This window comes from Salmo salar, chromosome 02 (assembly GCF_965601325.2).
Source record: "Salmo salar chromosome 02, fSalSal1, whole genome shotgun sequence".
NCBI lineage: Eukaryota > Metazoa > Chordata > Actinopteri > Salmoniformes > Salmonidae > Salmo > Salmo salar.
This window is the reverse complement of record NC_138292.1, coordinates 18,716,629-18,743,763: the sequence shown is the minus strand read 5'-3', so window position 1 is coordinate 18,743,763 and position 27,135 is coordinate 18,716,629. Positions and strand designations below refer to the sequence as shown.

The window sequence follows — 27,135 nt, the reverse complement described above, 5'->3', positions numbered from 1 at the left end:
AACGCAAAAAGTGCGTCAAGACTGACACACCCACTGCACAAATTTTTCAAGGGGGGGTTTATGAAATAAATACTAGATTACACAGGTAAAATACTTTAATCATAAAAAAAAGAATAACACTGACATATAGGGGTGTAGCTACCATCAGATATCACCACATTTTAGATTAATTTAAAAAGCATCTTAAAAGGAAGGAATTATTTACAAGTGACTCTACAATAAAATACAAAACAAACTGGGATAGCTACAGCTTGATAAAACATTTTTTTAGGTAAACGTTTTAAAAAGGTGGTACTAAAATCCTATGGTACACAGGACCATTTAGCATGGTGAAGAGAAAGATGGTTACTTGTGTCTATACATTCAGCGTAGCAATTAGGATCACTACGCTGGAGTTTTTAGAAATCGTCCTCTCTGCCTTGGTACATAAAGTAGCTCTGTTTCCATCTACAACGTCCACAGTCCACAAAACCGTTGAATCCTGAAACACAGACCACAGCTTAAAATAAATAAATAAAATAATCTGACTATTGATGGATAGATAGAGAAAGGTGTGTGTCAAAAGTCAGAAGGCCAGATTCGACCCTATGCTGTCACCGTATCGGATGCTGCAGCTTAGACCACCCACATCTTAACCAGCTCTTTTGTCTTTGTCACTACGATCACCATCCAACATCACTAACATCCGCTATGTCCCCTTGACACTGTTGAACAGTCACAATGTGTCACACACTTGGACAGGTGTGTACAAGTGCTGGGAAGGATGGACACTACATTCCAGACCGAACATCGATGTGAAACACTGCTCTCGGTTATAGTGGCTTCTTCTTCAGTCCGAACACTGCGATGAAGAGTAGGATCTCCACAAACGCAGGGAGAACACTACAGGAGATAGAGAGGATGGCAGCATTATATGCAAAGTATCAACCTGCACGATGCAAAAATGACCCAAATAACTCCAGGTCACACACACGATGTCTGTCTGTCTGTCTGTCACACACACAAACCTGCAGAAGGCAAAAATAACCCAGTATGTCCAACACTCCCATCTCTGGAAGACAAAGAAAGACAGGGAGACGGATGCACTGCAGTGGACTGCCAACGCTGGAGGAGACGTCAGTCAGGGAAACAAAACCTCTGAGAATCACACACACACACACACACACACACACACACACACACACACACACACACACACACACACACACACACACACACACACACACACACACACACACACACACACACACACACACACACACACACACACACACACACACAGACCTGCAGAAAGCAAGGATCCACCAGTATATTTCACATGCCCATTGTTCAAACAGAAAGAACAGCAGAGCCACAGAGGCACTGGCATGGGCTGCAGTCGCTAGTGTGTGGATGGAGAGATGGATGAATGGATGGTGTATGGGGAGGGAGTCCTGAGTCAGGGAATCTTAACCAAACCAATAAAAAGATTACTTCCTCAACCTTATATCCGTGTCGATATTTAACGTCCCCTTGCTGATCTGAAAGAAGGGTATAACTTCCTGCATATTGCTTACATCTATCAATTCCCTCCCATGTTCTTCACTATTCCTGGAGACACACTGTGTGCAGGCCTTCATTCTTGCCCAGCACCAACACTCAGCTACTCAACAAAACATCAAGACCTTGAGTAGCCTACTTGTTGATGTGACTGGCCACGCAAAATTAGTACTGGGCAAGAACGAAAGCACACTGTAGTTCTCCAGGACTAGGACTGGTGACCACTGCTGTACTATGCATTATGTGTACTTTGGTAATGTACAGAGTTTTGTGGAAGAGTTTTGAGAACATGTAAAGGATACAGAGGAGGCCCTGGGTGCAGTTGAACATAGACACACCAGAGAAGAAGCCAGCCAGCTCTATAGCAAACAGACCCATGGTGACTGACAACGCTACCACCAACCTAGAAGAGAGAGACAGAGAAAGATAGAGAGGAGAGAAAGATAGAGAGAGAGAGTGTGTAAGACAAGTGATTTATCAAAACCTATAGCAATTCTTTTTGGATAGACTGTGTGCGTGTGCGTGTGCAGGGTTAGGAGTCCTGTCCTGGGTGAAAGATGCTTACTTGGTGTCCTCCTTGTCGTATTGGTCCTGTGTGAAATCCAAAGGCAGGCAAGCTTCAACATTGTTCTCCTGTGGGACAATGAGTATGATTATTAGATAGATCTACACAGTATCACTAGATTCTGAGCACGGTTCAAACACAATATATTATAGAAGAGCATGTTGATGATGTCGTGAACAACAACTGGTGTCTTCTAGATGCCAGATACAGACATGAGACATGTCACACAGAGGATATGGTTTGTCCAGAACCTTGCCAGTACTCAGAACTCGTGAACATACCCGTGACCAGAAAATGGTGATGACGATGACGAGGTGAGCAGTGAGAGTCAGGAATCGAGCCGGGACCAGGCTGCTGACTGCAGACATTGCTCCAGCAAAGATGTGCCTGTATGGCTACTATGGTACCTAGAATAAAGAGGCGGAATAGGCAAACGTTGACAAGTAACGTTAATATTGCCAAAAGAAACAACAAAATCCGTGTGTTGACTTGAGCCTGCTACAATGCAATACAATATTGGCTGTAAATGTTAGCTAGACTACTAACGTTAACGTTAAGACTACTCAAATGAATGTTAACAGCACTTTATATACAATGTGTAGACTAAGTAATGTTACTATTAGCAAATGTATAAGCTAATTTATCCGCACACTCACCTTGATAGTGCTAACTTAGCTAGCTAATGTACCCAATACAGGACATACGACGTTGTTCAACTCGTTAGTCAATATTTGAAGCCAAAAACTAGCAACATTTGATGATTTATTGACCATTAATTGAAACAACTGTGTATAGGACTAGAAACAAGCTGCAGGCATGGTTTAGCTCGTTGCTACAACAACTTAAATCTGGGGTGCGTTCAAGAACGTAGAGTTTCGTTAACGATTTAGGACGGAAACAGACGAGTTGAGGATGAGGAACGCTTCTTCATGAACGCATCATTTTAGTAGCGTTTTGTAATCTCACGTCGCCATCTAGTGGCAAGAATAAAATCTCCCCACTGGAAGCCGGAGGTAGGGGGGGCGGGGGTAGGATGACCTCAGGTCTCCCCACTGTAAGACAGAGGTAGGGGGAGCGGGGGTAGGATGACCTCAGGTCTCCCCACTGGAAGCCGGAGGTAGGGGGGGCGGGGGTAGGATGACCTCAGGTCTCCCCACTGTAAGACAGAGGTAGGGGGAGCGGGGGTAGGATGACCTCAGGTCTCCCCACTGGAAGCCGGAGGTAGGGGGGGCGGGGGTAGGATGACCTCAGGTCTCCCTACTGTAAGACAGAGGTAGGGGGAGCGGGGATAGGATGACCTCAGGTCTCCCCACTGTAAGACAGAGGTAGGGGGAGCGGGGGTAGGATGACCTCAGGTCTCCACACTGGAAGCCAGAGGTAGGGGGAGCAGGTATGGATGACCTCAGGTCTCCCCACTGGAAGCGGAGGTAGGGGGAGCGGGGGTAGGATGACCTCAGGTCTCCCCACTGGAAGCGGAGGTAGGGGGAGCGAGGGTAGGATGACCTCAGGTCTCCCCACTGGAAGCCAGAGGTAGGGGGAGTGGGGGTAGGATGACCTCAGGTCTCCCCACTGGAAGCGGAGGTAGGGGGAGCGGGGGTAGGATGACCTCAGGTCTCCCCACTGGAAGCCAGAGGTAGGGGGAGCGGGGGTAGGATGACCTCAGGTCTTCCCACTGGAAGCCGGAGGTAGGGGGAGCGGGGGTAGGATGACCTCAGGTCTCCCCACTGGAAGCCAGAGGTAGGGGGGGTGGGGGTAGGATGACCTCAGGTCTCCCCACTGTAAGACAGAGGTAGGGGGAGCGGGGGTAGGATGACCTCAGGTCTCCTCACTGGAAGCCGGAGGTAGGGGGGGCGGGGGTAGGATGACATCAGGTCTCCCCACTGTAAGACAGAGGTAGGGGGAGCGGAGTTAGGTTGACCTCAGGTCTCCCCACTGGAAGACAGAGGTAGGGGGAGCGGGGGTAGGATGACCTCAGGTCTCCCCACTGGAAGCCGGAGGTAGGGGGAGCGGGGGTAGGATGACCTCAGGTCTCCCCACTGGAAGTCGGAGGTAGGGGGAGCGGGGGTAGGATGTAGGAGGTAGGGGCAGCGGGGGGATCTATGAAATAGCGCACCTCTAACTTTGTACAGTACTAATGCAATTAGTAAAATCAGTCACACTACGAAATGCTACCAAATAAACCACAATTCATTCATAATACTGTGAATATATAGTTTCACAGACATATTGTTGCATTTTTTCTGGTGTGTGCGAAATTGTTAAGAATAAAATAAAACCAGTCTGCACACCACCAAGGTGAATTGGTTTAGTCTTGACTCTTGGTTGACAGTGCTGGGGGGATGGGTAATTTATTGATGCTCCAGTGACAAATCAACCCAAATTTGTTTCTATTTGTCTTTGTATCTTATTTTTGTATATATTTTTATATTTGTATAGTTTTAAATGTTATGTTTATTTATTTGTGTTCCAAATGTCAGAATACAAATTACAGTTAGTGCAGAATGGTGCTTTTTTTTTTGGGGGGGGGGGGTTCGCCCAGGGAGCCATACAAGCTAGAACCGCCACTGCACAGGCACACACACACACTAAGATAGAGCGAGAGAGAGAGCATTTGAACCTGTTTCACTCAGCAGAAATCACCACGCACGCTCTATCCCCCACTATTGAACATCACCATATCAGCGCGAGCCCAGTGGAATGGGACAGAAGTCAACGCTGCGCACTCCAGACCATATACACCCGGTCAGACTAATATGCGATAGCCTATACCTATTGACCAAGCTTTTAACATTTTTCTTTATTCACCATAGCACAACATATTTGAATATATTACTAGGCCTGGGCTACGATTGTGAATTTGACAGACCGCGTTTTGATCCTAAAGGATGGCTGAAGCAGAACTACAGGCGTTTACGTCTATGATGGACGCACTCGTTCAAATCAGCGTAAGTGTGGTGATGATTAATTAGACCTATTTGTTTACCATAAATGTGATGTGGAGACTGGAGCCTATTTTGTTATTGTGTAGGCCACCAGACCTAGGCTATAGCAAACATAAATGTGGTAAGGTTACCTGTATTTCAACTGGCCGTTCAGAGAGAAATGCCTCAGCTAAGCTATATATATATATATATATATATATAATGTTATTAATATTGCATAATGTTTTTAGTTAAATTGTGTTTTCAGCACGCCACGTAGGCTAGCCTACACAATATATAGAGGCCTTCACATCCATTTTGGCATCAACATTTCATCATCCTTCATACATTATTCTTAGGCTATATTTTTCTTCAATGTGAAATGGTCTGCTTTTGTTATTAGATTGACTAAAATTCAACCAGACATTCATTAATAAGTCTGAGCTATAAATTAGAAATGGGTGGTATTTGGCTCCAACACTTTGGCTTGACGCCAGCGGCTGGTCACTATTGGCTGGTTATTGACACACCTAGCTAGGAGGTAAAGGTGAAAGGAGGATTAAATAGATCGCCAATATATATATATTTGAAGCCTATCGGTCGAATGCGTACCCCAGCATGCACAAAAACAAGTGGTCCGATGATATGATTTGCCATCTCGCAACACGGTGAGCAGGGAACGGATGATTTTTGTCGCCATAGAAACGGGATTCAGGGAGCACCAGCACGCGGCGGCGGTCTTGGCTCTCGCGCCACATAGGTGCAGAAACCCCCCAGAGCGCAGAAAGGAAAGGACCCGCTGACACCGGCTATTCTGGCCGAGCCAGGGAAAGAAAAAAACATTGATAGAGGAGAGAGAGAGAGAGGTGTAGTCATTCTTATTGAAGCCTAATCGATGTGAATGCAATTTTCCCGGTAGCCAGTAGCCTTGGCCTATCATGAATCCCGTTGATATTTCTACATCCGGCCTAGGGAAGGTGAAGTCGACTAGACCTTGCCCGGTAATATAGCTTATTTTGTGCGTTGAAATCCAATTTAATGTAATTCATTGTTCCCATAAAATGAATATCTTCTCACCATCATGGTGGCTTGTGTTAACTGAACTGAGGAAGGTTAGAATCACGCAAATAGTCCTACAACAAAGCTATAGATAGAGGGATCTATTACTCCTCTGTAGTGGGTTTACATCATGCTGTTGGCCAGACAGAGCTGGAATGAAGTGATTAGACTCATATTTAAGGAGACTGGCGTGGCACCTTAGTCAGCCCTGGCCCGGGTATTTATGCACACACACACACCTGCTTTCTCCTTTCATGTGTCCAACATAGATTCTAAACCAGGAATGGTTCAATAATGTAAGATGCTGTTTCTCTCTATCTCTCTCCCTCTCTCTCATCTCGTTCTCTTTCTCTCTCTCTCTCTCCTCTATTTAGAGCAGTTAAGTTATTCCTCTGCCTCATTCTCACTCCTGTTTTCACTTCCCCCTCTTTCCCCTCACACCCTCTCCCCTGCTCACTCACCCTTTATTTGCTTCCCCCCTCCCTGCTCCTCTAACTCCTCTCCCCGTCTCTCTTCTATCTCCAACCCCTTATCCCCACCATCCTTTCCTCTCTCCTCCTCCAGTCTAACATGAAGAGTATGGAGCGGGAGCTGCATTGCCCAGTGTGTACTGAGATGGTGAAGCAGCCCATCATCCTGCCGTGCCAGCACAGTGTGTGTCTGCTGTGTGCTGCTGAGGTGTTAATCCAGAGAGGATACCCTCCCCCAGACCTCCCCCCAGAGCCCAACTCCCCGGCCGCCTCCCCCAACACACGCTCCCCGCGCGGGGCACGCAGACCCCTGCCCAAGACCACCGACCGCCTGGACCGCGTCCTCAGACCAGGTGGGTTAATGTGTGTGTGAATGCTGATATCGATCTCACTTGTGTGCCAGTGCCTGCAGATGAGAGTGACATCATCATTAGATCAGCATCTGACTTGGTTTTACTGGCCAGTGAAGATGGTTCATACCAGAGCCATATATATATTATTTATTTCAGCTTTTATTTCTTTCATCACATTCCCAGTGGGTCAGAAGTTTACATACACTCAATAGGTATTTGGTAGCGTTGCCTTTAAATTGTTTAACTTGGGTCAAACGTTTCAGGTAGCCTTCCAAAAGCTTCCCACAATAAGTTGGCCCATTCCTCCTGACAGCTGGTGTAACTGAGTCAGGTTTGTAGGCCTCCTTGCTCGCACACGCTTTTTCAGTTCTGCCCACACATTTTCTATGGGATTGAGGTCAGGGCTTTGTGATGGCAACTCCAATACCTTGACTTTGTTGTCCTTAAGCCATTTTGCCACAACTTTGGAAGTATGCTTGAGGTCATTGCTGTTGTTCTGAGATTGATTTGCATTTTTCGCACCAAAATACGTCCATCTCTAGGAGACAGAACGCGTCTCCTTCCTGAGCAGTATGGCGGCTGCGTGGTCCCATGGTGTTTATACTTGCGTACTATTGTTTGTACAGCTGAACGTGGTACATTCAGGCATTTGGAAATTGCTCCCAAGGATGAACCAGACTTGTGGAGGTCTACAATTTGTTTTCTGAGATCTTTGCTGATTTCTTTTGATTTTCCCATGATGTCAAGCAAAGAGGCACTGAGTTTGAAGGAGGCCTTGAAATACATCCACAGGTACACCTCCAATTGACTCAAATTATGTCAATTAGCCTATCAGGAGCTTCTAAAGCCATGACATAATTTTCAGGAATTTTCCGAGCTGTTTAAAGGCACAGTCAACTTAGTGTATGTAAACTTATGACCCACTGGAATTGTGATACAGTGAATTATAAGTGAAATAATCTGTAAACAATTGTTGGAAAAATTACTTGTGTCATGCACAAAGTAGATGTCCTAACCAACTTGCCAAAACTATAGTTTGTTAACAAGACATTTGTGGAGTGGTTGAAAAACAAGTTTTAGTGACTCCAACCTAAGTGTATGTAAACTTCCGACTTCAACTCTATGTAGGAGAAAGAGTCGCTCTCGGAACATTCAACTGCAATGGCCCAACTCTCTATATACACAGAGTATACTAAACATTAGGAACCCCCTTTTGCCCTCAGAACAGCCTTCAATTCAAGGTGTTGAAAGCATTTCACTTGGATGCTGGTCCATGTTGACTCCAATGCTTTCCACAGTTGTGTCAAGTTTGCTGGATGTCCTTTGGGTGGTGGACCATTCTTGATACACACAGGAAACTGTTCAGCGTAAAAACCCAGAAACGTTGCAGTTCTTGACACAAACTGGTGTGCCTGACACCTACTACCACACCCTGTTCAAAGGCACATACATCTTTTGTGTTGCTCATGCACCCTCTGAATGACACACATACACAATCCATGTCTCAATTGTCTCAAGGATTACAATCCTTCTTTAACCTGTCTCCTCCCTTTCATCTACACTGATTGAAGTGGATTTAACAAGTGACATCAATAAGGGATCATATCTTTCACCTGGATTCACCTGGTCAGTCTATGTCAGGGAATGAGCAGGTGTTCCTAATGTTTTGTAGATGCAGTGTATATGACTGGTTCATACATCACAACACTTCAAAGACACATGAAATGTTCATATGACATATTTATTATTTATGTTGAGAGAGAGTTGGGGGGCAGTAGAGTGTGTGTGTGTGTGTGTGTGTGTGTGTGTGTTTGAACTAGCAGGTGTTCTAGGTGTGAAGCAGCCGTTTCTGTCTGTGTCAGCATGTAGTGTGCAGTGCAGTCAGGGGATAGAAAAGTATGGCTCTAGTTCTATCAAACTGTGTTGGAACTATCACACTCATACTGATTACTTTCTGTCTCCTCTCTCCCTCTCCAAACGTACCCCCTCCTCCCCCCCACCTCCCCTCCTCCCCCCACCTCTCAGGTTTTGGGACGTACCCTGGGCGTCGTCGTAAGGACATGTCTCCTGCCCCCATGCTGTTCCCCTGTCCGTCCTGTCACAAAGAGGTGGAGCTGGGGGAGAGAGGACTGACCGATTGCCTCAGGAATCTCACCTTGGAACGCATCGTAGAGAGGTACACACACACACACACACACACACACACACACACAGACAGACAGACAGACAGACAGACAGACAGACAGACAGACAGACAGACAGACAGACAGACAGACACGTAGAGAGAGTTGCTCACTTACTTACAGAGGAATGTAGGTTCTGAACCAATCCTGCAGGAAAAAAAGATAAGCACAGAAAGAAGGAAAAGTCAATAGTGCTTTATAAATGGGACAGAAAATCATTGGTTTTGGTATGGGGAGAACCCCCCCCCCCCCTCATCCTGAAGCAGGGCCTAACGAGCTGAGTGTGTGGGAACTGGGAAGCTGAGGTGACTTCATAATCCACACGAACATCAAATGGACTTTCTGAACAACAAGTTGAGGTTCTGAATGCTTCAAGAAACAAACACATAGACATTGTGATTCTCATAAATAGCCTCCTTTCCTTGTTTCCTTTCCTTCATTAGTAGTGATCTGAAAGAGAGGAAGAGAGGAGGCCTTTGTAGACTACTGAGATTCACATAGAGAAGGGAAGAGAGAGAGGATGGAAGAGAGATTTGGGAGAAGTATAGGGCGAGAGTAGGAAAGAATTGGGATGAAAGAGAGAGAGAGGGAGGGAGGGAGAATAGCCATTGTTGTTTGAGACGCAGCAGCAGCAGTTTGAGAGGAATTTGCAGCAGCTGCTCTCTCTCTCCCCCCTGGAAGATGGGTTGTCTCTGTCAGTAAAGCGTGACTGGGCATGTTGAGTCCATAGCTCACTGGAAGTAGAAACAGTGCGGTCTGCAGGAACACAGAACACAGCTGAAGGATCCAGGTCAGGAAGTTGGATAAGATTTAAAACAACATACATCTGAAAGCAGAGCAGAAGAGGACAGAACAGAACGTACAGTAGCACATTTAGCTCATGCCCCCTCTCTTTCTCACCTCTCATCCCCCCCCTTCCTAATTTACCTAACCCACGTCCAATCTCGCTCTCTCTCTCTCTCTCTCTCTCTCTCTCTCTCTCTCTCTCTCTCTCTTTTTCTCTCTCTCTCTCCACAGTGATCTTGGACAGTGACATCATTATGGTTTAATGTTGCTCTGTGTTCTCTGACTGTCCTCTTTTTGTATCAACCCCCACCCTCTCCACTGTTTCTCCCCCCTGTCTGCCTCCAGGTACAGACACACAGTGAGCCTGGGCAGCGTGGCTATAATGTGTGGCTTCTGTAAGGCTCCTCAGTCCTTGGAGGCCACTAAGGGCTGTGCTGACTGCAGGTCCAACTTCTGCAACGAGTGTTTCAAGCTCTACCACCCCTGGGGTACGCTCCGCTCCCAGCACGAACACATACTGCCCACCAACAACTTCAGACCCAAGGTATGTGTGTGTGTGTGTGTGTGTGTGTGTGTGTGTGTGTGTGTGTGTGTGTGTTTACGTAGTATTTGGGGGGTGTATGTAAGGGTTAACTATGTTCATGAAATTGCTGTTTTTGTCCTGTATTTCCCTCTTCTCTGTATCTATAACTATCTCTAGAACTTCTTTACCTGTTTCATCTACAGTACCTCTCTCTCTCTCTCTTCACCTGTTTCCTCTACAGCCACTATCTCTATAACTTCTTTACCTGTTTCCTCTACAGTCACTATCTCTATAACTTCTTTACCTGTTTCATCTATAGTACCTCTCTCTCACTTCACCTGTTTTATCTACAATACCTCTCTCTCTCTCTTTCTATCTGCACCTGTTTCCTTTACAGTACCTCTCACTCTCTCCTTCACCTGTTTCCTCTACAGTCACTATCTCTATAACTTCTTTACCTGTTTCATCTACAGTACCTCTCTCTCTCTCCTTCACCTGTTTCATCTACAGTCACTATCTCTATAACTTATTTATCTGTTTCCTCTACAGTCACTATCTCTATAACTTCTTTACCTGTTTCATCTACAGTCACTATCTCTATAACTTCTTTACCTGTTTCCTCTACAGTCACTATCTCTATAACTTATTTATCTGTTTCCTCTACAGTCACTATCTCTATAACTTCTTCACCTGTTTCCTCTACAGTCACTATCTCTATAACTTCTTTACCTGTTTCATCTACAGTCACTATCTCTATAACTTATTTTCCTGTTTCCTCTACAGTCACTATCTCTATAACTTCTTTACCTGTTTCCTCTACAGTCACTATCTCTATAACTTATTTATCTGTTTCCTCTACAGTCACTATCGCTATAACTTCTTCACCTGTTTCCTCTACAGTCACTATCTCTATAACTTCTTTACCTGTTTCATCTACAGTCACTATCTCTATAACTTATTTTCCTGTTTCCTCTACAGTCACTATCTCTAGAACTTCTTTACCTGTTTCATCTACAGTACCTATCTCTCACTCTTTCTCTCTTCACCTGTTTCCTGTACAGTCCCTCTCTCTCTCTCTCTCTCTCTCTTTCTCTCCTCACCTGTTTCATCTACAATACCTCTCTCTTTCTCTCCTCACCTGTTTCCTGTACAGTCCCTCTCTCTCTCTCTCTCTCCTTAACCTGTTTCATCTACAATACCTCTCTCTCTCTCTTTCTCTTCTCACCTGTTTCCTGTACAGTCCCTCTCTCTCCTTTACCTGTTTCTTCTACAGTACCTCTCGCTCCTTCACGTTTCCTCTACAGTACCTCTCTCTCCTTCACGTTTCCTCTACAGTACCTCTCTCTCTCCTTCACCTGTTTCCTCTACAGTACCTCTCTCTCTCTCCCTCACCTGTTTCCTCTACAGTACCTCTCTCTCTCTCCCTCACCTGTTTCCTCTACAGTACCTCTCTCTCTCCTTCACGTTTCCTCTACAGTACCTCTCACTCTCCTTCACGTTTCCTCTACAGTACCTCTCTCTCTCCTTCACCTGTTTCCTCTACAGTACCTCTCTCTCCTTCACCTGTTTCCTCCACAGTACCTTTCTCTCTCCTTCACCTGTTTCCTCTACAGTACCTCTCTCTCTCCTTCACGTTTCCTTTACAGTACCTCTCTTTCCTTCACATTTCCTCTACATTACCTCTCTCTCTCCTTCACCTGTTTCCTCTACAGTACCTCTCTCACTCCTTCACCTGTTTCCTCTACATTACCTCTCTCTCTCCTTCACCTGTTTCCTCTACAGTACCTCTCTCTCTCCTTCACCTGTTTCCTCTACAGTACCTCTCTCTCTCCTTCACCTGTTTCTTCTACAGTATCTCTCTCTTCTTCACGTTTCCTCTACAGTACCTCTCTCTCTCCTTCACGTTTCCTCCACAGTACCTCTCTCTCCTTTACCTGTTTCTTCAACAGTACCTCTCTCTCTCCTTCATGTTTCCTCAAACAGTACCTCTCTCTCTCCTTCACGTTTCCTCTGCAGTACCTCTCTCTCTCCTTCACGTTTCCTCTACAGTACCTCTCTTTCCTTCACATTTCCTCAAACAGTACCTCTCTCACTCCTTCACCTGTTTCCTCTACATTACCTCTCTCTCTCCTTCACCTGTTTCCTCTACAGTACCTCTCTCTCTCCTTCACCTGTTTCCTCTACAGTACCTCTCTCTCTCCTTCACCTGTTTCCTCTACAGTACCTCTCTCTCTCCTTCACCTGTTTCCTCCACAGTACCTTTCTCTCTCCTTCACCTGTTTCCTCTACAGTACCTCTCTCTCTCTCCCTCACCTGTTTCCTCTACAGTACCTCTCTCTCTCCTTCACGTTTCCTCTACAGTACCTCTCACTCTCCTTCACATTTCCTCTACAGTAACTCTCTCTCTCTCCTTCACCTGTTTCCTCTACAGTACCTCTCTCTCTCCTTCACCTGTTTCCTCTACAGTACCTCTCTCTCTCCTTCACCTGTTTCCTCTACAGTACCTCTCTCTCTCCTTCACCTGTTTCCTCTACAGTACCTCTCTCTCTCCTTCACCTGTTTCCTCTACAGTACCTCTCTCTCTCCTTCACCTGTTTCCTCCACAGTACCTTTCTCTCTCCTTCACCTGTTTCCTCTACAGCACCTCTCTCTCTCCTTCACGTTTCCTTTACAGTACCTCTCTTTCCTTCACATTTCCTCTACATTACCTCTCTCTCTCCTTCACCTGTTTCCTCTACAGTACCTCTCTCACTCCTTCACCTGTTTCCTCTACATTACCTCTCTCTCTCCTTCACCTGTTGCCTCTACAGTACCTCTCTCTCTCCTTCACCTGTTTCCTCTACAGTACCTCTCTCTCTCCTTCACCTGTTTCTTCTACAGTATCTCTCTCTTCTTCACGTTTCCTCTACAGTACCTCTCTCTCTCCTTCACGTTTCCTCCACAGTACCTCTCTCTCTCCTTTACCTGTTTCTTCAACAGTACCTCTCTCTCTCCTTCATGTTTCCTCAAACAGTACCTCTCTCTCTCCTTCACCTGTTTCCTCTACATTACCTCTCTCTCTCCTTCATGTTTCCTCTACAGTACCTCTCTCTCTCCTTCACCTGTTTCCTCTACAGTAACTCTCTCTCTCTCCTTCACCTGTTTCCTCTACAGTACCTCTCTCTCTCCTTCACATTTCCTCTACAGTACCTCTCTCTCTCCTTCACTTTTCCTCTACAGTACCTCTCTCTCTCCTTCACGTTTCCTTTACAGTACCTCTCTTTCCTTCACATTGCCTCTACATTACCTCTCTCTCTCCTTCACCTGTTTCCTCCACAGTACCTCTCTCTCTCCTTCACGTTTCCTCTACAGTACCTCTCTCTCTCCTTCACGTTTCCTCCACAGTACCTCTCTCTCTCCTTTACCTGTTTCCTCAAACAGTACCTCTCTCTCTCCTTCACGTTTCCTCTGCAGTACCTCTCTCTCTCCTTCACGTTTCCTCTACAGTACCTCTCTCTCTCCTTCACCTGTTTCGTCTACAGTACCTCTCTCCTTCCTGTTTCCTCTACAGTACTTCTCTCTCTCCTTCACCTGTTTCCTCTACAGTACCTCTCTCTCTCCTTCACGTTTCCTTCACAGTACCTCTCTGTCCTTCACGTTTCCTCTACAGTACCTCTCTCTCTCCTTCACCTGTTTCCTCTACAGTACCTCTCTCTCTCCTTCACCTGTTTCCTCCACAGTACCTCTCTCTCTCCTTCACCGTTTCCTTCTACAGTACCTCTCTTTCCTTCACATTGCCTCTACATTACCTCTCTCTCTCCTTCACCTGTTTCCTCCACAGTACCTCTCTCTCTCCTTCACCGTTTCCTCTACAGTACCTCTCTCTCTCCTTCACCGTTTCCTCCACAGTACCTCTCTCTCTCCTTCACCTGTTTCCTCCATCAGTACCTCTCTCTCTCCTTCACCTGTTTCCTCTGCAGTACCTCTCTCTCTCCTTCACGTTTCCTCCACAGTACCTCTCTCTCTCCTTCACCTGTTTCCTCTACAGTACCGCTCTCTCGCCTTCACGTTTCCTCTACAGTTCCTCTCTCTCTCCTTCACCTGTTTCCTCTACAGTAACTCTCTCTCTCTCCTTCACCTGTTTCCTCTACAGTACCTCTCTCTCTCCTTCACGTTTCCTCTACAGTACCTCTCTCTCTCTCCTTCACGTTTCCTCTACAGTACCTCTCTCTCTCTCCTTCACATTTCCTCTACAGTACCTCTCCCTCTCCTTCACGTTTCCTCCAAAGTGACTCTCTCTGAGTTTGGTTGGTGACCTCCATTTCTTCCTCCTCCTGTTATATCTTCTTCCTCTCTCCTCCCTGCCCACCCCTGTATCTACACCTCTACTGTACCTGTCTTCCTCCTCCTGTTATATCTTCTTCCTCTCTCCTCCCTGCTCACCCCTGTATCTACACCTCTACTGTACCTGTCTTCCTCCTCCTGTTATATCTTCTTCCTCTCTCCTCCCTGCCCACCCCTGTATCTACACCTCTACTGTACCTGTCTTCCTCCTCCTGTTATATCTTCTTCCTCTCTCCTCCCTGCCCACCCCTGTATCTACACCTCTACTGTACCTGTCTTCCTCCTCCTGTTATATCTTCTTCCTCTCTCCTCCCTGCTCACCCCTGTATCTACACCTCTACTGTACCTGTCTTCCTCCTCCTGTTATATCTTCTTCCTCTCTCCTCCCTGCCCACCCCTGTATCTACACCTCTACTGTACCTGTCTTCCTCCTCCTGTTATATCTTCTTCCTCTCTCCTCCCTGCCCACCCCTGTATCTACACCTCTACTGTACCTGTCTTCCTCCTCCTGTTATATCTTCTTCCTCTCTCCTCCCTGCTCACCCCTGTATCTACACCTCTACTGTACCTGTCTTCCTCCTCCTGTTATATCTTCTTCCTCTCTCCTCCCTGCCCACCCCTGTATCTACACCTCTACTGTACCTGTCTTCCTCCTCCTGTTATATCTTCTTCCTCTCTCCTCCCTGCCCACCCCTGTATCTACACCTCTACTGTACCTGTCTTCCTCCTCCTGTTATATCTTCTCCCTCTCTCCTCCCTGCCCACCCCTGTATCTACACCTCTACTGTACCTGTCTTCCTCCTCCTGTTATATCTTCTTCCTCTCTCCTCCCTGCTCACCCCTGTATCTACACCTCTACTGTACCTGTCTTCCTCCTCCTGTTATATCTTCTTCCTCTCTCCTCCCTGCCCACCCCTGTATCTACACCTCTACTGTACCTGTCTTCCTCCTCCTGTTATATCTTCTCCCTCTCTCCTCCCTGCCCACCCCTGTATCTACACCTCTACTGTACCTGTCTTCCTCCTCCTGTTATATCTTCTTCCTCTCTCCTCCCTGCTCACCCCTGTATCTACACCTCTACTGTACCTGTCTTCCTCCTCTCCCCTCCTCTCCCCCTCCTCCCCTCTCCTCTCCACTCCTCTCCCCTTCCTCCCCTCCTCTCCCCCTCCCCCCTTCTCCCCTCCTCTCCCACTCCTCCCCTCTCCCCTCCTCTCCCCTCCTCTCCCCCTCCTCCCCTCCCCTCTCCTCTTCCTTCCTCTCCCCTCCTCTCCCCTCCTCCCCTTCTCTCCGCTCCTGCCTTCTGCCTCCTCTCCCCCTCCTCCCCTCTCCCCTCCTCTCCCCCTTCTCCCATCTCCCCTCCTCCCCTCTCCTCTCCTCTTCCCTCCTCTCCCCTCCTCTCCGCTCCTGCCCTCTCCTTTCTCCTCTCCTCTCCTCTCCTCTCCTCTCCTCTCCTCTCCTCTCCTCTCCTCTCCTCTCCTCTCTCCTTCTCCTCTCCTCCCCTCTCCCCTCCTCTCCCCTCCTCTCCGCTCCTGCCCTCTCCCCCTCCCCTCTCCCCTCCTCTCCCCCTTCTCCCATCTCCCCTCCTCCCCTCTCCTCTTCCCTCCTCTCCCCTCCTCTCCCCCTCCTCCCCTTCTCTCCGCTCCTGCCCTCTCCTTTCCCCTCCTTTCCCTCTCCTCTCCTCTCCTCTCCTCTCCTCTCCTTCTCCTCCCCTCTCCCCTCCTCTCCACTCCTCTTCCCCTCCTCCCCTCTCCCCTCCTCTCCCCTCCTCTCCGCTCCTGCCCTCTCCCCTCCTCTCCCCCCTCCTCCCCTCTCCCCTCATCTCCCCTCCTCCCCTCCCCTCTCCTCTTCCCTCCTCTCCCCTCCTCTCCCCCTTCTCCCATCTCCCCTCCTCCCCTCTCCTCTTCCCTCCTCTCCCCTCCTCTCCCCCTCCTCCCCTTCTCTCCGCTCCTGCCCTCTCCTTTCCCCTCCTTTCCCTCTCCTCTCCTCTCCTCTCCTCTCCTCTCCTCTCCTCTCCTCTCCTCTCCTCTCCTCTCCTCTCCTCTCCTCTCCTCTCCTCTCCTCTCCTCTCCTCTCCTCTCCTCTCCTCTCCTCTCCTCTCCTCTCCTTCTCCTCCCCTCTCCCCTCCTCTCCACTCCTCTTCCCCTCCTCCCCTCTCCCCTCCTCTCCCCTCCTCTCCGCTCCTGCCCTCTCCCCTCCTCTCCCCCTCCTCCCCTCTCCCCTCATCTCCCCTCCTCCCCTCCCCTCTCCTCTTCCCTCCTCTCCCCTCCTCTCCCCCTCCTCCCCTTCTCTCCGCTCCTGCCCTCTCCTTTCCCCTCCTTTCCCACTCCTCCTCTCCTCTCCTCTCCTCTCCCCCTCCTCCCCTCTTGCTCTCTCTCCTCTCCCCCGTTCTCCCCTATTAGGTCCTAACATGTCTGGAGCATGAGCAGGAGAGGTTGTTGTGGTACTGTCGCTCCTGCCAGAGGCTGCTGTGTCCGCTCTGTAAGCTCCGCAGAGTCCACCACGGCCACAAGGTGGCGCCCATCGCACAGGCCTGCCAGGCACTAAAGGTATCTGTCTGTCTGTCTGTCTGTCTGTCTGTCTGTCTGTCTGTTAAACAATGAAACTACATGTTTGCTTGCTGATATTGTCATCTGTCTCTCTTAACACCTGAGGACAAAATCACCAAGGAGATCAACTACATTCTGGCCAATCAGGACACAGTAAAGGCTCAGATAACTCAGCTGGAGAGTGCCATCACACATATGGAGGTAAACTCTCTCTCCATCCTTTCTGTCTCTCTTTCGTTCCAATCCACTACTTTCCTCCCTCTATCCTTCGATTGCCTCTTTCTCTCCAACACAGTATAACCTTCATGCTCTTCTTTCCCTCCCTCTACCCCCTCCCTTCTCCCCCCCTCTCTCCCTCTACCACATCCCCTTATACCCCCCTCTCTCTCCCTCTACCCCCTCCCTTATACCCCCTCTCAACTCCCTCTCTCTAGTTGAACAGTGTGTTGGCGAGGGAGCAGTTGTCCCAGTCTGTGAGGGAGCTGGGGGCGTCTCTAGCTGAGCGACAGGGAGCGTTGACCCTGGCCCTGGAGGGGGCCCGGCTGAGGAGGGGGGAGGCCCTGTTGGCCCAGGTGTCTGAGAGGAGGGGTCTGCAGGAGCACGGCGGGTTAATGGCCTACACACAGGAGCTGCTCAAAGAGACCGACCAACCCTGCTTCGTACAGGCCGCACGAATCACCCACAACAGGTACGGGTGGTAGATGCAAAACACACATGCTCACCCGCACACACACACTGTGGGTAAATAACAGGTGCAATATCAACGCTTAACACTTACCAGCCCCCCCCCCCCCCCCTCTATTTTCTCTCTCACTCTTTCTCTCTCTTTTTCTCTGCCTCTGACTCTCTCTTTCTCTCTCTCCAGGCTGGTGAAAGCGATAGAGAATTTGCAGTGTTTCTCTCTCTCGGCTGATCCCTCCTTCAGACACTTCCACATGGACGCCTCCAGAGAACTGAAAGTCATCAGCAACATGGAATACATAAGAGGTGTGTGTAAGAGGTTAGATCTGAAAGCTAACTCATCCCATCCACCAATATAACTCCCTTTTCTTCTCTGCCCCGCCCCTGCTACAGCCCCATTGGCTCCTGTGATTGACACTCAGCGGACGCTGGCCTATGACCAGCTGTTCCTGTGCTGGCGACTCCCCCAGGACTCCGCCCCTGCCTGGCACTTCTCCGTCGAGTTCCAGCAGCGAATGGGATTGACCGAGGCAGGCTGGGGAGGAGAGGTCAGGAGTCCCAATGCTCCAGTGGCGTGGCAACGCCTGGAGGAGGTGGGCGGGACTAGTGCTGTGATTGACAGGCTGGAGATGGACAGTGTGTACGTGCTAAGGGTGAAAGGAAGCAATAAGGCAGGGTTTGGAGAGTACAGCGAAGAGGTTTACCTGCACACACCACCTGCACCAGGTGAGACACACACAGACACGATAATACGGAATTCATGATACAATTATTGTTGGGGAATTGTTTAACAAAGTCAATACCTCTTTTGTCCCAATCCATCCCTTCACCTTCTCAATTCCCTCATCTTCTCATCTTCTCTCTGCATAACCCTCTCCCTCTGTTCTGCAACCCAGCTCCACCCCCCAGCCCTCTCTCCATCCGTCCATGCTCACTCCATCCCTACATCCTCTCTCCATCCGTCCATGCTCTCCCCATCCCCCATCCTCTCTCCATCCCTCCGTCCTCTTTACATCCCTCCACCCTCTCTCATCCCTCCATCCTCTCTCCATCCGTCCATGCTCTCCCCATCCTCTCTCCATCCCTCCGTCCTCTTTACATCCCTCCACCCTCTCTCCATCCCTCCATCCTCTCTCCATCCCTCCATCCTCCCTCCATCCCTTTATCTCCCTATCTCTCCTTCCTCTTTCACCTTGCTAACCCTCTTTACTTGATTCATCTCAGAAGAATCCTACCATCCCACTCTCTGTCCTTCTCTTACCTCTCTCTCTATCTCTCTCTCTCTCTCTCTTTATCGACATCTCTCCCTCTCTGTCCTCACACTGTCCATACTGTATAAACACTCCCCTGTCTCCTGTGTTATTAAGTGTTCATGCGGCTTACTAAAGGAGATTCATTTATTCATTTCTCAAAAACTGATCAGTGATCAGCAGTCGTACCTGTATTGGGCTAGGTTTCTCTCCCTCTTTAGACCTCTCTCTCTCTTTCTCTCTCTCTTTCTCTCTCTCTTATTTCCTGCTCTCTTCGTTCCCTCTCTTTCCTATCCTCTCTTTCCTGGGGTGTATTTATTCCTCCAGAAGACATCAGTTTCCTGTAGATTTAAGCAGCTCTGCTCCTCTGCTCCTCTCCCTGATGCTATATCTAACCCTTCCCCTTCCTCCCCCTCTCCTTCTCCCTCCTCTTCCTCTTCCCCTACCTCTCCTCTACATCCTCTTCTCCCTCCTCCTCCTCTCACTGTCCCTCCTCTCCCTGATGCTATATCTAACCCTTCCCCTTCCTCCCCCTCTCCTTCTCCCTCCTCTTCCTCTTCCCCTACCTCTCCTCTACATCCTCTTCTCCCTCCTCCTCCTCTCACTGTCCCTCCTCTTCCTCCCCCTCTCGCTCTCCTCCTCTCTTCCTCCTCCCCCTCTCCCTCCTCCGTCAGTGTTGTGTTTCTCTCTGGACTCTCGCTGGGGTTTGCATGCTGACCGACTGGCGCTGGGTAAAGGACAGACGTATGCCCGCAGCGTGCCCGGCCTCTCCCTTCTGCAGGCCGCCGACCGCTCCCTCACTTCCTGTCACCTGACCTCTGACCTCCTCATAGGCGACCTGGCAATCACTCAGGGAAGGCACTACTGGGCATGCTCGGTGGAGCCCGGCTCCTACCTGGTCAAGGTGAGAAAGAGAGATTGTGTGTGTGTGCGTGTGTGCGTGTGTGCGTGTGTGTGTGTGTGTGTGTGTGTGTGCGTGCGTGGATGTGTATAATTTACTCAATCTAACATGTTATTTTTCTCTCTGCGTTCCCCAGGTGGGAGTTGGACAGGAGGCCAAGCTCCAGGAGTGGTTCCACCTTCCCCAGGACATGGCCAGCCCCCGGTGAGAGAGGAGAGAGGGGGGGAGAGGGAGGGAAGGAGAGGGAGGGGGGACAGAGGGAGGTAGAGGGAGGGAAGGAGAGGGAGGGGGGACAGAGGGAGGTAGAGGTAGGGAAGGAGAGGGAGGGGGGACAGAGGGAGGTGGACAGAGGGAGGTAGAGGTAGGGAAGGAGAGGGAGGGAAGGAGAGGGAGGGGGGACAGAGGGAGGTAGAGGGAGGGAAGGAGAGGGAGGGGGGACAGAGGGAGGTAGAGGTAGGGAAGGAGAGGGAGGGGGGACAGAGGGAGGTAGAGGTAGGGAAGGAGAGGGAGGGGGGACAGAGGGAGGTGGACAGAGGGAGGTAGAGGTAGGGAAGGAGAGGGAGGGAAGGAGAGGGAGGGGGGACAGAGGGAGGTAGAGGGAGGGAAGGAGAGGGAGGGGGGACAGAGGGAGGTAGAGGTAGGGAAGGAGAGGGAGGGGGGACAGAGGGAGGTGGAGGGAGGGGGGACAGAGGAAGGTAGAGGTAGGGGGGACAGATGGAGGTAGCGGTAGGGATGGAGAGGGAGTTGGGACAGAGGGAGTTGGAGGTAGTGGGGACAGAGGGTGGTAGAGGTAGGGGAGACAGAGGGAGGTAGGGGGGACAGAGGGAGGTAGAGTTGGGGGGACAGAGGGAGGTAGAGTTAGGGGGGACAGAGGGAGGTAGAGGGGACAGAGGGATGCAGAGAGAGGGATGGAGAGGGAGGAGGACAGAGGGATGGAGAGGTAGAGGGGACAGAGGGAGGTAGAGGTAGGGATGGAAAGGGAGGGGGACAGAGGGAGGTAGAGGTAGGGGGACAGATGGATGCAGAGGTAGGGATGGAGGGGAACAGAGGGAGGTAGAGGTCGGGGGACAGAGGGGGGAACAGAGGGAGGTAGAGGTAGAGGGGACAGAGGGAGGTAGAGGTAGGGGGACAGAGGGAGGTAGAGGTAGGGGGGACAGAGGAAGGTAGAGGTAGGGGGGACAGATGGAGGTAGCGGTAGGGATGGAGAGGGAGTTGGGACAGAGGGAGTTGGAGGTAGTGGGGACAGAGGGTGGTAGAGGTAGGGGAGACAGAGGGAGGTAGGGGGGACAGAGGGAGGTAGAGTTGGGGGGACAGAGGGAGGTAGAGTTAGGGGGACAGAGGGAGGTAGAGGGGACAGAGGGATGCAGAGAGAGGGATGGAGAGGGAGGAGGACAGAGGGATGGAGAGGTAGAGGGGACAGAGGGAGGTAGAGAGAGGGATGGAGAGGGAGGAGGACAGAGGGATGGAGAGGTAGAGGGGACAGAGGGAGGTAGAGGTAGGGATGGAAAGGGAGGGGGACAGAGGGAGGTAGAGGTAGGGGGACAGATGGATGCAGAGGTAGGGATGGAGGGGAACAGAGGGAGTTAGAGGTAGGGGGACAGAGGGGGGAACAGAGGGAGGTAGAGGTAGAGGGGACAGATGGAGGTAGAGGTAGAGGGGACAGAGGGAGGTAGAGGTAGAGGGGACATAGGGATGGAGATTTGGAGGGGACAGAGGGATGGAGAGGTAGAGGGGACAGAGGGAGGTAGGGGGGCAGAGGGAGGTAGAGGTGGGGGGGCAGAGGGAGGTAGAGGTAGGGGGACAGAGGGAGGTAGAGGTAGGGGGACAGATGGATGCAGAGGTAGGGATGGAGGGGAACAGAGGGAGGTAGAGGTAGGGGGACAGATGGAGGTAGAGATAGGGGGGACAGAGGGAGGTAGAGATAGCGGGGACAGAGGGAGGTAGAGGTAGGGGGGACAGAGGGAGGTAGAGGTAGGGGGGGACAGAGGGAGGTAGAGGTTGGGATGGAGATGGAGGGGACAGAGGGAGGTAGAGATAGGGGGGACAGAGGGAGGTAGAGATAGCGGGGACAGAGGGAGGTAGAGGTAGGGGGACAGAGGGAGGTAGAGGTAGGGGGGGACAGAGGGAGGTAGAGGTTGGGATGGAGATGGAGGGGACAGAGGGAGGTAGAGATAGGGGGGACAGAGGGAGGTAGAGATAGCGGGGACAGAGGGAGGTAGAGGTAGGGGGACAGAGGGAGGTAGAGGTAGGGGGGGGACAGAGGGAGGTAGAGGTTGGGATGGAGATGGAGGGGACAGAGGGAGGTAGAGATAGGGGGGACAGAGGGAGGTAGAGATAGCGGGGACAGAGGGAGGTAGAGGTAGGGGGACAGAGGGAGGTAGAGGTTGGGATGGAGATGGAGGGGACAGAGGGAGGTGGACAGAGGGAGGTAGAGGAAGGCGGACAGAGGGAGGTAGAGGTAGGGGGGACAGAGGGAGGTAGAGGTAGGGGGGGGAAAAGGGAGGTAGAGGTAAGGGGGACAGAGGAAGGTAGAGGTAGGGGAGACAGGGGGAGGTAGAGGTTAGGGGTACAGAGGAAGGTAGAGGTAGGGGGGACAGAGGAAGGTAGAGGTAGAGGGGGGAAAAGGGAGGTAGAGGTAAGGGGGACAGAGGAAGGTAGAGGTAGGGGAGACAGAGGGAGGTAGAGGTAGGGGGGCAGAGGGAGGTAGAGGGAGAGGGGACAGAGGGAGGTAGAGGTAGGGATGAGAGGGAGGTAGAGGTAAGGGGGAGACAAAGGGAGGTAGAGGTAGGGGGGACAGAGGGAGTTAGAGGTAGGGGGGACAGAGGGAGTTAGAGGTAGGGGGGACAGAGGGAGGTAGAGGTAGAGGGGACAGAGGGATGAGAGGTAGAGGGGACAGAGGGAGGGAGAGGTAGAGGGGACAGAGGGATGGAGAGGTAGAGGGGACAGAGGGATGGAGAGGTAGAGGGGACAGGGGGAGGGAGAGGTAGAGGGGACAGAGGGAGGGAGAGGTAGAGGGGACAGGGGGAGGGAGAGGTAGAGGGGACAGAGGGATAGAGAGGTAGAGGGGACAGAGGGATGGAGAGGTAGAGGGGACAGAGGGAGGTAGAGGGGACAGAGGGATAGAGAGGTAGAGGGGACAGAGGGATGGAGAGGTAGAGGGGACAGAGGGAGGTAGAGGGGACAGAGGGATAGAGAGGTAGAGGGGACAGAGGGATGGAGAGGTAGAGGGGACAGAGGGAGGGAGAGGTAGAGGGGACAGAGGGATAGAGAGGTAGAGGGGACAGAGGGATGGAGAGGTAGAGGGGACAGAGGGAGGTAGAGGGGACAGAGGGATAGAGAGGTAGAGGGGACAGAGGGATGGAGAGGTAGAGGGGACAGAGGGAGGGAGAGGTAGAGGGGACAGAGGGATGCAGAGGTAGATTGGACAGAGGGATAGAGAGGTAGAGGGGACAGAGGGAGGGAGAGGTAGAGGGGACAGGGGGAGGGAGAGGTAGAGGGGACAGAGGGAGGGAGAGGTAGAGGGGACAGAGGGATAGAGAGGTAGAGGGGACATAGGGATGGAGAGGTAGAGGGGACAGAGGGATGGAGAGGTAGATTGGACAGAGGGATAGAGAGGTAGAGGGGACATAGGGATGGAGAGGTAGAGGGGACAGAGGGATGGAGAGGTAGATTGGACAGAGGGATAGAGAGGTAGAGGGGACAGAGGGAGGGAGAGGTAGAGGGGACAGGGGGAGGTAGAGGGGACAGAGGGAGGGAGAGGTAGAGGGGACAGAGGGATGGAGAGGTAGAGGGGACAGAGGGATAGAGAGGTAGAGGGGACAGAGGGAGGGAGAGGTAGAGGGGACAGAGGGGACAGAGGGAGGGAGAGGTAGAGGGGACAGAGGGATAGAGAGGTAGAGGGGACAGAGGGATGGAGAGGTAGAGGGGACAGAGGGATAGAGAGGTAGAGGGGACAGAGGGAGGGAGAGGGGACAGAGGGGACAGAGGGATAGAGAGGTAGAGGGGACAGAGGGATGGAGAGGTAGAGGGGACAGAGGGATGGAGAGGTAGAGGGGACAGAGGGAGGGAGAGGTAGAGGGGACAGAGGGATGGAGAGGTAGATTGGACAGAGGGATAGAGAGGTAGAGGAGAGGGAGGGAGAGGTAGAGGGGACAGGGGGAGGGAGAGGTAGAGGGGATAGAGAGGTAGAGGGGACAGGGGGAGGGAGAGGTAGAGGGGACAGAGGGATGGAGAGGTAGAGGGGACAGAGGGATGGAGAGGTAGAGGGGACAGGGGGAGGGAGAGATAGAGGGGACAGAGGGATAGAGAGGTAGAGGGGACAGAGGGATAGAGAGGTAGAGGGGACAGAGGGATAGAGAGGTAGGGGGGACAGAGGGATAGAGAGGTAGGGGGGTAGTAAAGAAGTGGTTCCAATGATAACTAAGTAAACTCAGTCTCCCCCTGTTCTCCCTCTTCCTCACTCCCCATCCCTCCTTCTCTCTTCCTGTTCGCCCCTCCTCTCTCTCCCCCTTCCCTCCTCCCCGTCCCCTCTCTCTCCCCTCCCCCTTCCCTCTCTCCAGCTATGACCCAGACAGTGGCCATGACAGTGGGGCTGACGATTCCCCAGACTCCTCCCCTCCCTTCTGCTTCCTCACCATGGGCATGGGAAAGGTCCTCTTACCCCAGGGGGCAGCAAACTTACACCACAGTACCCATGGGAACAACCATGGCCCCCCTACTGCCCCCCTACCCCCGCGCCTGGGGGTTTGTCTGGACTTCGAAAAGGGGCGGGTCACATTTTACGATGCCCACTCGCTGCGCACCCTGTGGGAGGGGCATGTGGATTGCTCTGCCCCTGTGTGCCCGGCCTTTTGTTTCATTGGTGGAGGGGCACTGCAGCTGCAGGAGCTGGTGGCCAATCGGAGCATAGAGGAGCCACCGCACAGAAGGGTTACCATCCAATCACGCGCCACCAATTTAGGTAACTGAAGAAGTATGGAGTGAATGATGTGGAAAGAACCTTTATCAACTTGATGTTTACTTTTTTATGTATAGGTTTCATTTGTAATGTCTGCAACTGTTGATGTACATTATGCAGAATAGAAGAATGTCAATGTCCCGGAATCCAGTGGATTGTAAGTGTTCTGCAGGTTACATCAGGATATGTGTATTCTGGTGTGATTCCAACTGTTGCTGTTGCTGTGTTGCATCTGAAAAGGACTCATGAGTGGGACTTTAACTGGTAAAGGACTCATGAGTGGGACTTTAACTGTAAAGGACTCATGAGTGGGACTTTAACTGTAAAGGACTCATGAGTGGGACTTTAACTGTTAAATGACTCATGAGTGGGACGTTTACTGTTAAAGAACTCATGAGTGGGATGTTAACTGTTAAATGACTCGTGAGTGGGGTGTTTATTGTTAAATGACTCATGAGTGGGACGTTTATTGTTAAATGACTCATGAGTGGGACGTTAACTGTTAAATGACTCATGAGTGGGACGTTTATTGTTAAAGGACTCATGAGTGGGACGTTAACTGTTAAATGACTCATGAGTGGGACGTTTACTGTTAAAGGACTCATGAGTGGGACGTTAACTGTAAAGGACTCATGAGTGGGACTTTAACTGTAAAGGACTCATGAGTGGGATGTTAACTGTTAAATGACTCGTGAGTGGGGTGTTTATTGTTAAATGACTCATGAGTGGGACGTTTATTGTTAAATGACTCATGAGTGGGACGTTAACTGTTAAATGACTCATGAGTGGGACGTTTATTGTTAAAGGACTCATGAGTGGGACGTTAACTGTTAAATGACTCATGAGTGGGACGTTTACTGTTAAAGGACTCATGAGTGGGACGTTAACTGTAAAGGACTCATGAGTGGGACTTTAACTGTAAAGGACTCATGAGTGGGATGTTAACTGTTAAATGACTCATGAGTGGGATGTTAACTGTTAAATGACTCATGAGTGGGACGTTAACTGTTAAAGAACTCATGAGTGGGATGTTTACTGTTAAATGACTCATGAGTGGGATGTTAACTGTTAAATGACTCATGAGTGGGACTTTAACTGTTAAAGGATTCATGAGTGGGATGTTTACTGTTAAATGACTCATGAGTGGGATGTTAACTGTTAAATGGCTCATGAGTGGGATGTTAACTGTTAAATGACTCATGAGTGGACGTTATCTGTTAGGATTCATGTTACCTGCACTTCACATAGATCTTATTGTTTGAAACCAAACCAAAATGCTCACATTGTGGAAGATTGTCTCATAAGCTTCAAACATGTATTACAAATCAAGAGGGTATAAATATCTAGTCTATATTTTGAGACAAAATAGAGATGAATGGGATTTACACATTATGGATAGAAAGGATTTTGCGTAAATCATGTGTTGATGTCAGTGGGAAGATTTAGGATGTGTGTGTATTCATCTGAATTAAAATTATAATACTTATTTTATCATTCTCATCTGAGCTGGCTGAATATTTATACTGTTTTATAGCTTTTTTATTCATTGCTTTTATGATTATTATGACTGGCAATAAAACATTTTTACTCAACAGATTATTGCTAAAAAGTTAGATCTTTCAGGGTCGAGGCTCAGACTGTCAGTATTCATACAGTATATTGAATGTGTGTGTGTGTGTGTGAGAGTGTGTATATTTACTTGAATGCATGTGTGTACGTGTGTGTGAGAGAGAGAGTGAGAGACAGAGAGAGAGGGAGATATATATACAGTACGTGCCAAAAGTTTATTTTTACTATTTTCTACATTGTAGAATAATTGTGAAGACATCAAAACTATGAAATAACACATTTGGAATCATGTAGAAACCAAAAAAGTGTTAAACAAATATATTTGTGGAGGCCAGGTCATCTGATGCAGCAGTCCATCATTCTTGATCAAATAGCCCTTTCACAGCCTGGAGGTGTGTTGAGTCATTGTCCTGTTAAAAAACAAATGATAGTCCCACTAAACCAGATGGGATGGTGTATCGCTGCAGAATGCTGTGGTAGCCATGCTGGTTAAGTGTGCCTTGAATTCT

At 50.0% G+C, this 27,135-nt stretch overlaps 2 protein-coding genes across 5 annotated transcripts; one reads left to right on the top strand and one right to left on the bottom strand.

Moving 5' to 3' along the window:
• Positions 1-77: 77 nt before the first annotated feature.
• LOC106574226 (transmembrane protein 107) lies at positions 78-5,743 on the bottom strand. 4 transcript variants are annotated; one of them, XM_045698849.2, is made up of 7 exons: positions 5,638-5,743; positions 2,386-2,511; positions 2,105-2,172; positions 1,842-1,942; positions 1,285-1,381; positions 1,008-1,051; positions 78-882 (listed from the first exon to the last, which is right to left on the bottom strand). In XM_045698849.2, the coding sequence occupies exons 2-7, from the start codon at positions 2,470-2,472 to the stop codon at positions 830-832; spliced, it is 450 nt and encodes a 149-aa protein (XP_045554805.1). In that variant the 5' UTR covers positions 2,473-2,511; positions 5,638-5,743; the 3' UTR covers positions 78-829. The 4 variants fall into 4 exon arrangements, with proteins under 4 accessions (XP_045554805.1, XP_014005395.1, XP_014005416.1 ...); XM_014149920.3 differs by lacking the exon at positions 5,638-5,743 and adding an exon at positions 2,761-3,010; XM_014149941.3 differs by lacking the exons at positions 1,285-1,381; positions 5,638-5,743 and adding an exon at positions 2,761-3,010 and having other exon boundaries at positions 1,008-1,104.
• LOC106600035 (tripartite motif-containing protein 46) lies at positions 4,680-26,551 on the top strand. The gene is made up of 12 exons (XM_045698845.2): positions 4,680-5,049; positions 6,649-6,907; positions 8,933-9,083; positions 10,222-10,420; positions 17,122-17,268; positions 17,374-17,469; positions 17,703-17,956; positions 18,134-18,255; positions 18,343-18,675; positions 19,874-20,103; positions 20,237-20,304; positions 24,660-26,551. Exons 1-12 carry the CDS (start codon positions 4,990-4,992, stop codon positions 25,066-25,068), a joined length of 2,328 nt encoding a protein of 775 aa, XP_045554801.1. The 5' UTR covers positions 4,680-4,989; the 3' UTR covers positions 25,069-26,551.
• The last annotated feature ends 584 nt before the right edge of the window (positions 26,552-27,135 follow it).